The sequence below is a fragment of the Acanthochromis polyacanthus genome, chromosome 20 (assembly GCF_021347895.1).
Source record: "Acanthochromis polyacanthus isolate Apoly-LR-REF ecotype Palm Island chromosome 20, KAUST_Apoly_ChrSc, whole genome shotgun sequence".
Classification (NCBI taxonomy): domain Eukaryota; kingdom Metazoa; phylum Chordata; class Actinopteri; family Pomacentridae; genus Acanthochromis; species Acanthochromis polyacanthus.
Window position 1 is genome coordinate 11,660,286 of NC_067132.1, and position 10,831 is coordinate 11,671,116.

Here is a 10,831-nt window from a genome sequence, read left to right on the forward strand (position 1 = left end):
AAATGTACCATGCATAGTACTTCTTTGAAGTCACAACATTTAACTTAGCCAGGATTATAGCCTTTCTGTACGTCTGTTAGTGGGAAAATCGTAATTTCTGAATGCACTTAACAAAATAAGAGGGAAACCTGTCCAGGAACCACAGGAAATTAACTCTTTAAATCACCTCTCAAAAAAAGAGAACACGTTTCATACTGTATGTTTTTTCTGACATTCTCATCCAGAAAGTGTACAGAGATAAACTATTGAGTCACTGGGAGGCAGGAATCTTTTCTGTGGCTCCTGTACAATAACTGTCGCTCACGTGGAGACTTAACATTTTCACACATAAAAGTAATTACACTATACAATGTTTTCAGCAAAATTTGTCTAATTAGTGCAACTGGTCTTAAGGAAAATTCCTCTTATTCAGACAGAAAAGTTAACATTGAAACAACAGCTTTATTTCCAGGTACTTTAGTAGTGTTCATAAACCAACAGAAATGTTTCTTTCTACTCATACATAAATCACAGCTCAACAAATATAATCCCATCATTTCCATTTGGGTATTTGGAGTCTTGTGACTTTTTATAGAGGCAAAGATCTGAGTTTCCCAGAAGTTTATTAAGTCTAGTAATGCACTAAAAGCCTTTTTCAGGATTGCTTTTCATTCATTTTTTCTTTTAGATTAAAACTCAACTGACTGAAGAAATTCTTAGGTGGTTAGAGAAACTATCATCCTATAGAATTAACATTTTTAATCTGACATAAAATGAGACCAGCAGACCTGCAGTAGAGCCTCCAAGCTGGTTGGTCAAACCTGATGAGTCTTCCGAGTTCACATCTGCTTTCAATTAAACCTGATCAGAAGCTCTCCTCGGATTTTTTCAGTGGAGGAAAACCAGCCAGCCAGCCTGCAGCTTTTGTTAAACCAAAATAAGTAATTTTGAGGCCAAAGTATCTTGTGAATCGAGTCAGGAGCCGTTAAATTATCATTCATCCACACAAATAGTCATAATTTCTTGTGCACCAAGTGAATTAGGTGGACGAATAAGACCTTATTTTGGATCTGACCTGCCTCAAGATGAATAAAGTCACTGACCTGATCGATGAAGACAGTATCTGTGTGACACCAGCTGATATGGACCTGACTTTAGTCCAGCAGGTAACTAGCAGTGTTGCAGTAGTAGCAGTGCTTACCTAAGTTTGTCATTATATTTTAATTAAAGTAGTGTATAAAGTCACTGGGGTTAGTTTCTGCTCTGTCTTTTTTTTTGCTGATAGACTGAAATGTTGACTTGTGCTGAGCAGCAGACGATGAGAGTTTACCTCCGAGTCCGACCTTTCTCTAAAGAGGAGCTCTCTGACAACGAGGATCAGGTACAGTACAGCGTGTAAACGGTTTCATTCTGTCTTTCACCAGGTTGACAGATATTTTTTTGGAAATATTACTCTGTGTCCTGTTTTGTTCATGTAAAAGTCTTGCAGTTCATCTGCATTGCGTATCTGGTAAAAACACAACTTCATTTGAGGACCTGAACCGAGCACTACTGTCAACCCACTCCAGACCTGATAGGAAAACAATTATTGAAAACCTTTCTTTTTTTTTTGGAAAAGTATTTAAAATGTTAGCAAGGTAAAAATAAATGTGACTTTCATTGGACAAAAGGTCTTCAAACATTAATAAATCTGAATCCGATCAGCTGATCTTGCAGCTAAAAAATGCTTGAGAGTAGACTTCTTACTGGCCATCAAACTGAAAACAATTTTGCAAGATTGAAGTGCACTATCTCACAGCTTTCCTTATTAACTTGATGAACGTTTATGACAGAATAACCTCATGGCACATTGTGCTCTTGTATGTTATGGTCTGAGCAGACTTGCTTATTAATGTAAAGATATGTGACTACTGTTTAAATGATCTGATATTTTTATGGAGAAGATAAAGCCCTGATCCAGAAATGGTACTGTCTACAGGGTGGGCCATAGGAAAAACAACCATTTTACGTTGGACAACCATTTTTATTTATTTAATGTGCTCTATATGACAGTTACCATCGTTTTGAAAACATATTAATATGTGTTTTCCACTGTTGATGAACTTGCATTAGCACAGTTGAAGTTCTGCTTGTCATGGTGTTGGTGATGCGTTCCTTGAAATGATTTATGTCTCGTATCTTCACCTGATGCACCATGGCCTTTAAGTGCCCCCAAAGGTAGCATCAAACGTGTCTTCTAGGGTATCCGAAACAAAAAAATATACATTTTCCTTTGTATGGAAACCTATGGCCCACCCTGTAGACTAAATCCAAATCCACTCCATCTCTTCTGACTGAATAGTTTTTACACAGTTGCTTTTGCACAGAAGAAAATCTACCAATATTTCTCCTTTTTTCAGTGATGTGACAGAGATTGTACTTCCTTCTTTTCATTCAGGCTACTCTATCAATATTCCTGTTTCTTCCTCCCCTCAGGATTGTGTTGTGATTGAAAACAGCCAGACAGTGACACTGAATGCACCAAAGGGTTCTGCGACCATGAAGAGCAGTGAAAAGGGAATCGGCATGTCACTCCATAAATTTTCTTTCTCAAAGGTCGGCAACTTTCCAAACGACTTTTGTGCCACTTTCCTCGAGTACACGCATTCAGTTTTCACCGTCTTTCTCATCTTTTTGTTGGCTTTTAGATTTTTGGGCCAGAGACGACGCAGGCTGAGCTGTTCGAGGACACAGTTAAAAGCCAAATGTCTGATTTCTTGGAGGGGAAGAATGCATTGATATTCAGTTACGGTGTAACCAATTCTGGGAAAACCTTCACAATCCAAGGTAAGGATGCTCACAACTTTCTCAGCATTTATCACAGCCAGAAATCATACAAAAGTTCTTCTAATACTGCTGTGATATCTTTCTAGGAACTCCTAAGGAGCCAGGAATACTGCCTCGAGTGCTGGACGCCACCTTTCACTACATTGAAGGTCACCAGTATGATGGGATGGACGTGAAACCCTTCCTCAGGAACGGTGCTCAATATCTGGATCCTGAGCAGGTCAAGCAGGAGAGAAGCATCAAAGCTGCCGTTTTTGCTTCAATCAAAGAAGTGAGGACTTGGTTCTGGCTAAATGTGTTCCTGAAAATAGAAAATAAGAGGAATTAAACACCAGAACCATGCTGCAGGTAGTGCTCTAACACACTATGTCTTCGCTGTGGTCTAGGAGTGTGATCCTGTCAGAGCCAGCAGCAGTTCTGAGACTTTGGCTTCTTCTGTCGCAACTTTGTCATCATCAACTTTGGTCTACAATCAGACAGGTAGCATTAACGAATTCAACACACTGGGTATTAGCCAGTCGCTCCAGGGTTTCATGAGCGTTTTTTGAGATTGTTTGATCTGAAATGCCTGAATTTGCAGCAGCATTTCTAAAAAAAAAATTGCAATGTAAGTTATGTTTTACGTGCAATTGTTGCGATGAAATTATGGGAGACAGTGACAATTGCTGAAAGGTTGCATTTTTCAGCTTTTAGAACATGTTTCAACATTTAATTGGAAATATTCATTCCAAGATTAATTCTTTAACACGCTCCAAGCCATTTATAGAGAAGCTCACATGCCACGGTGGGAAATTGGCAACAGCCAGATACTGGTTTAACATGAAGCGGTTGGTAGATTTAAGGCACAAAATGATGATAATTTAGTATTGAATGAATCACATTTGGACATATCTGTCAGTGGCTTAAAAAGTTAATTTCACATCTTGGCACACACGTATTCACACACACATGCTCACAGCTTGCCACGTCATTTAACTAGAACAGCACTTAGAGAGCACAAAACTATTCTTTCCCTCACCTCGTCCTTAACACAGGCGTATGTTATGCATGTGTACGTGCATAACAACTTGTGTCCTTTGACAGATAAGTCCCGATAAGTCTGCAGTGGTTGATTCGTAGCACGACTGCAATCATGTGATCGGCAGCTGATGTAGCATTCGCTTGTTGTCATGGTTACAGTGACACCGTGATGCTATCTGGCAATGATACAGAAATCTTGAACAAATCCGTGGATCCAGACTTTAAGCCGTATCACTGCCAAAATCTAATCATTTGGTCTTTGTGTCATTTCTGATCTTCCCTGAAAATTTCATCCAAATCCATTTGTTCGTTTTTGAGTAATGTTGCTAACAGACAAACAAACGTACGGCAATCGTCACATAACTCCACCATGTTCCTTGGCGAAGTAAAAACAAGTGTCCTGTCACCATGTACGATACGTTTTGTTTCCCAGAAATTTGCTTCTTCGGTTTCTTTCTTTCTCTGTGCTCCCTGCTTTGTTCCCCTTCAGTGTTGGCTACAAACCCAACAGAATCAAGCAGCAGCCAGTTCGCCTTATGGGTGGCTTTCTTTGAAATCTACAACGAGTGTGTATATGATCTACTTCAGCCGACCCTCTACACAAAGCCTAAAAAGCGAGTCTCTCTTCGTGTCTGTGATGACGGTGCTGGAAATGCTTATGTTAAAGGTGTGAAAATGATTTACCATTTGTTCTTCATTTGGTACAAATATGGCTGCAATAGTTCTGGCTTAAAACTGGATGTATGTTTTTAATTTCAGATCTAAGGTGGATTAACATCCAGAACCTGGGTGAAGCCTTGAAATTACTACAGTTTGGGAATAAAAACAGAAGCGCTGCAGCCACTAAGATGAACCAGTCCTCCAGCAGAAGGTAAGCTGAGTCTTTCATCTTTTCTTAGCTCAGTGTTTTCGTTTGCTTTCAAAACTCATTTCAGCGTTTCTTACAGCCACAGCATATTTACCATGAAGTTACTGAGGATCGAAGAAGATTCAGTTAAAGGGATTTCAGAGTGAGTGATCTCAAGAATATTCGAATGCTTTTGTGCTTGGATCCTTTTTGGTAGCAGATTGTCTGTGGTGCCACATTTGTTGAATAGTTCAGAGTACAATGAACTTCACAGTCCAAAATATTTCACTGGTGTGTAAATTGGAGCCATTTCCCAATTGGCACAAAGTGGTATATTGCAGATTTTTATATAATTACTTACATTTATTAATGCAAAGATTGTTGAACTTTCTATCTAAAATGTTTGTTCCAGCTTTAACAATAATAATAATAGGCCCCTTGTAGAAAGCAAAAAGCATCTTTTACTCGTTTTACGCACTCAGAAAGGAGGCACGCTTGCAGATAATTAACAATAAATGAGGGAAATTTTGATATGCGTGGCAGGCTTTTATGATAGTGTCAGTGTCTGCTCATTTTCAAACTTTTTGTTGTTATCTATGCAATTATATCATAGCGACAAACATATTGTAGAGGTCACCATCTCAAATCTGTAAGATTTAGTATTTGTCTCTCCAAAATACGTCAATGCTGAAGTAACAGTGATGGTGTAAAATTAAAAATGCAGCAATGTAAGGCTCAATCCCTTGCAGCGAAAATCATATGCTTGGCTGTATCACTTAATTGAAGTGTATTGTTTGTGAATTACAGAATTTATGTACCTCTCTGTTTATGTCAGTAGCAATCACATTTCTTCCTTACTGCTTACATGTGGCAAAGATCCGATGCACGTTTGTTCTAAGCTGTTTAATTATTTTAAATGTGGTTGCCTCAGTGATGACAGATATGGAAAATAGTGTCAGCAGAGGGCAGTTAAAATGCTAAAGGTTAATATTGCGTCTTTCTTATACAAAATGCAACCCTCAAAGTGCAACTGAAAAAGACAGAACAATTCAAACAGTCAAAAATGGACCTAAAAGAAGAGTAAAATAACTAATTTCAAACTGGATGAACAACAGAGATGAATTTGATAAGGACTTCATTCAGAGCTTAACTCACGAGTTATCTGGCCACATTTAAGGTTCTTTAAGACTGATTTAGCTGCTCCGATAGGCCCAGCATCATGAATGAGGCAGTAATACAGGAAATAATTGCAAAAATTTGAATTGGTTTCTCAGGTTTTCTTTGTGTGACCTGGCCGGCTCAGAAAGATGCAATAAAACCAAGACGTTCGGAGAGAGGCTGAAGGAGGCGGGAAACATCAACAACTCCCTGCTCATCCTGGGGAAGTGCATCACCGCCCTCCGTAACAATCAGACTGACGGGTACCGTGAGCCACGTGTTTGTCACCAGCTGCTCAGAGTTTATGTTGAATCTGTAAATGATTTGTGAACACACCTAACTCATTGAACATGTAGGTGAGGCAAACATGTCTCTGAATGAATCAGATCCTTCTGTGCTGCTGAGATTTTCCATGTGTTTTCACGTTATCCATAAGAATGAAGAGCAGCTACATCCCTTTCCGAGAGAGCAAGCTCACCAAGCTCTTCCAGACTTTCTTCTGCGGGAAAGGAAGAGCCTCGATGATCGTCAACATCAACCAGTGTGCTTCCACCTACGACGAGACTCTCCACGTGATGAAGTTCTCTGCCGTTGCCAAACAGGTTGGTCTCAGTGCGTAATGCAGTGAAGTTAATCAGAAAGAATCTGGTCGAGCTGAGGCTCTAATCTCACCTGTGCTTTGTGTAGGTGGTGCAGGTGATCCCAGACAAGCCTCTGGAATCTCTGTCTGCTTGTGTGGTTGGTCGAGATGGAAAACCTCTGGTGAGGAACGGAGTGATTGATAGTGAAGCCCTGGAGAGCTTCCTGTCTGAAGAGGAGCTGCTGGACGACGAGGACGAGGCCGACACGTCTTTGCTGCCCCAAAGTGTACAACTACTGTTTCCTTTTGTTTGACGCGTGTCAGATGAAGAACAACGGACATTCTCCAGTTCTATTTGTAGCATTTTACTTAAAGCTTTTCAAAGGAAGAGATCATCCCCAAACTGTCAGCTTTGCGATATTATCTGAAAGCATCCATTATACTACTTTCAAATCTCATTGAAATATAATGGCTTGGGATTTAGTTACTTTACAAATACAGTAGTTGGGGAGTAGTTTATGCACTCCACTGCATTTCTAACCATCCTATTCTGTATCTATTTTTGCTCTAATGATCCTAGGGGCTTGTGAATATGATCGAGAATCTGAAAACAAAACTTCTGGTTGAGCGAAGAAAAAACCTGGTACAGGAAATGGAAATTCGCAAGGAAATGGGTGATGCCATGTTACAGCAGCTCATGGAGAGTGAAGAACTCCGCACGTATGTTTCTTTTTTAAATTTCAACTTTGCAATACATGCACTGCAGTTCAAAAGTTTGGAGTCACCCAGGCAATGTCATGTTTTCCACAAAAACACTTTTATTCATGTGCTAACATAACTGTACAAAGGTTTTCTAATCATCAATTAGCCTTTTAGCTAACACAATGTAGCATTAGAACACAGGAGTGATGGCTGCTGGAAATGTTCCTCTGTACCCCTATGGAGATATTCCATTAAAATCAGCCGTTTCCAGCTAGAATAGTCATTTATCACATTAATGGGTTGTCTAGACTGTATTTCTGATTAATTTAATGTTATCTTCATTGCAAAAATATATTTTCTTTCAAAAACAAGGATCACTGTCTCTGCTGCTGCTCTGTACTACCTCATATCCACTCACCCCATGCAATACAATCATACCAAAGTGTGCAACACACTTTTATTTACAGTACAATACATTATTTTTCTTTGTAATTCTCATATATCCAAGATATTTATCGTCTGTGACATTTATATTGTATATTTGTAAAAAGACTGCACTACCTTTGAGATTTTTATCTTGCACCTTCTATGTTTGCACTGAAAAATAGAAGCTCTCCAATCTCGCTGTACACTGTATAATGACAATAAAACACATTCTATTCCTACCATAGACTGTATATAAAGTGGACGTAGCATCTGGCTCCAAAATTGAAGCCCACCCAGAAGTGTCAAAAACTTGCAATATCACGCCGTCCGCTAGGGTTGGCTCCAAAAAGCTTTTGCTCCATAGACCCCAATTCATTTTTGGAAAAAATAAAATTTGATAGACTGATTTTCTACAGCTCAGGATTTTTTTCCCGTTGGTTTTCATGGTTAAAATGAGAGATCAGGTGGCCGATCTTAAAATAAATCAATACTGAATTTTAAATAAATCGTTAAAGTTGTCGGAGCCAGGGGGCGTGGCTATACTTGATTGACAGTCCCATTGACTGGTCCTGTCCCGAGTTGCTCTCCGGTGGAGCCTGTTTGATGACGCTTTTTACGTCACTGGCTCCAAAAAATCCAAAATGGCGACCAGGAAGTAGCAAAATCCGTGCTTCCTTTTCTCGGTGTTGAAACCAACGGGTGACGTCACAGTTAGTTTACGCCTGATTCCTACATAACCCCAAACTTTTGAACAGTAGTGTATATACTGTATGCATTCATGGATTGTGTTTTTAGCAATAATGTTTCCATGCAAAGCCAACATGCAACAAAACCTTGTACATAACATTTTCTCCAACTGTTAAGTCGAGAGATAGAGGAGCTGAAGGAGAGCTACCAGGAGAAACTGGAGAACACCTTTGAGATGTACAAAGACGCTATAAAGGAGCATGCTTACCAGAGCGCTATGAACAATCTGGAAGATGACTACGTGCCGCTCGATGAGTTCACGGCTGAACAAGAGAAAGTAGAGGTCTGTTTTAAAAATTAGCTATTAACAGGTCAGCAATAATGAACTAACAAAACCAAAAGTTTTCATCTGTTAACACTTGTCTTTGATTACTTAATTGTGTCACTATTTAACCCATTTGCATGAGGCCTGCCTAGCGGCTGGTTTGACATGTCTGCCATTTTGTCCTCATAAGAGCCTCTTCTGCTAGAGGTAGGCTACATTCCTGCACTCATAGTTCTGCGGTTATTGCAGTACCCAGTGTAGCCTCGTTTTCATTAGCCTGGCTGTCCAATCAGAACAGACTCGGCTTTTCAGGATGGGGCTTTTAAAAAGCAGGACCTAAAGTGGAGCGTTTCTGACCGATGCTGAGAAGATGTGTTGCAGTATGAGATGAATTTGGTGTTGTTGTTTTTTTTTAACATTAAGGCATGTAAACCTATTACAGTAAAACCCAGAATGGAACTTGGAATCTGTAAACATGGATAGTATGGGCTCTTTAATTGAGGCCTTGAACTCACTTCACTGACCTCAAACAGCCTAAATTTGTAAAATAATGCAGTTTGTTATGTTGAATGAAATCCCTTAAACTGCAGACAGGCTTTAAAGAACTCTGATAATCTCCCATGCTATGCTGACAATCTAAGTAGTTTGTAAATCTTTAAATGAGTAAAGAAAGAAATCTGCTTTGGCTCCTGTGGCTGTGTAGGCTCTAAGACGTAAAGTGTCTGAATTGGAGAACTTGGCATCCGGGTCCAGAGAAGGAGGTCCTGCAGTTCCAACAGTGGATCAGTGGTGCCAAACCCAACCATCCAAAGCGACAGAAGACACAGGTCAGCTTAATATCTTTTCTTTGGACATTGCTCAGTATGTTCCCCACTGCAGAAAATGTCCCATCAGTGAAAGATGAATAACTTGTTTGTTTGTTGAATTGCCTTCACAGTGAAAGTCGACACAGGAGATGATCGATTCAAACGTCTTCACAGAGAGAAATGTGCCGTTGAGAGGATGTGTGAGGATAAACAAGAGGTAACGAGGACAAAATTTCCCAGTTAAACATGTGCTCAGTCTGATGATGTCATCACATCGGTGTTAATGTTTGGTCTTCAGTTAATTTTGTCCCTAGAGAAAAGGCTGATGGAGCTCAGTGGAACGCTGCAGAAGGTCAGGGACAGCTTCCTGGAGAAATCTGCTGAGCTAGAGGTTCTGCAGAAAAAGTCTGATGATCAGGTAAGGTGACTGACAGGATACAATGTGGGGTTTAGGTGTCACATCTAAAAAATATTACACAACTGTTGGAAAAAGTACTTCCAAAGGCTTAATGAATAGTAATATTTGATGTTTAAAGGGTGCTGGTCAGTTGGGACATGTGACCTTATAAAGATTGCTGTATGTGGTGTAAATATTTTTCGTTGTTTTTGTCCAATTAAGGCAAAATCTATGCAGGACCTCCTACAGCAAAATGTTGAGAAGGACAGGGAGATTTCCTCACTCAAGGCAGAACTTGTCAAGCTCTCCCAGGAGTCCTCTGCACAGGCTAAAACCAAGCGAAGTCTGCTGGCCAACATCAGGGAGGCAGTCACATCGCCACGGAAGACACCTGGCCGAACACTCAGAAAAACAGCTAAGACTGTAAACCACTAGCAAACCAAACATCTGCTCAACAGTTGCACTTTTACGGAGAGTTTTAATGTGGTTTTTAAAAGCTTTTGGAGGGACCTGGATGCACAATCTCCAGAAACCATTTGAGTGATGACACTTATTTATGGTTTTTATTAAGTGGAGTGTGTGATTTGTTGTATTTTTTTTAAGATTTGTGATGTTTCCCAATTTAAATAAAACCAATAACTTCCAAGAATTAATTTCTGTTCATGTCACGCACAGTATGTTTTCCATTCTGAGCACCAGTGGCGTGTTGGTTCATGGTCACTGCTTATGCATATATGGGCTCTCTATTGTGGTGTGCTTTTTCCACATGGAAACCTCCTCATACATGCATGCATACACCGCTAAAGAAATGTCGCGTGCTTCTTCCAAGCATGAATTCGAGCATTATTTCAATTCAACAACCTGGTCAAATAAGGCCATCCATTTCCTAGAGCCTGAGGGAAAAATGAACCACAGAGGACCCTGATAGAACAAAGAACCTATATACAACTTTCAGTACCTTTAAGTGCGTCACTATTTGCTGTCTACTTTGATTATTGGAGTATATTTTCTCTTTGTAATGTTAATCCTGAATCAGTTCAATGAATGAAACCTATTCCCCCTGTGCTGCTGTGTGGTT

General features: G+C 39.8%; 1 protein-coding gene across 1 annotated transcript; it reads left to right on the forward strand.

The window, feature by feature from the left end:
- Nucleotides 1-1,270: 1,270 nt before the first annotated feature.
- Nucleotides 1,271-10,293, forward strand: zgc:56231 (uncharacterized protein LOC406257 homolog). The gene is made up of 17 exons (XM_051940446.1): nucleotides 1,271-1,360; nucleotides 2,455-2,574; nucleotides 2,667-2,805; nucleotides 2,892-3,100; nucleotides 3,195-3,285; nucleotides 4,316-4,492; nucleotides 4,585-4,696; nucleotides 4,773-4,835; nucleotides 5,947-6,093; nucleotides 6,267-6,432; nucleotides 6,518-6,697; nucleotides 6,991-7,130; nucleotides 8,403-8,568; nucleotides 9,254-9,377; nucleotides 9,503-9,573; nucleotides 9,655-9,774; nucleotides 9,976-10,293. Exons 1-17 carry the CDS (start codon nucleotides 1,271-1,273, stop codon nucleotides 10,186-10,188), a joined length of 2,328 nt encoding a protein of 775 aa, XP_051796406.1. The 3' UTR covers nucleotides 10,189-10,293.
- The last annotated feature ends 538 nt before the right edge of the window (nucleotides 10,294-10,831 follow it).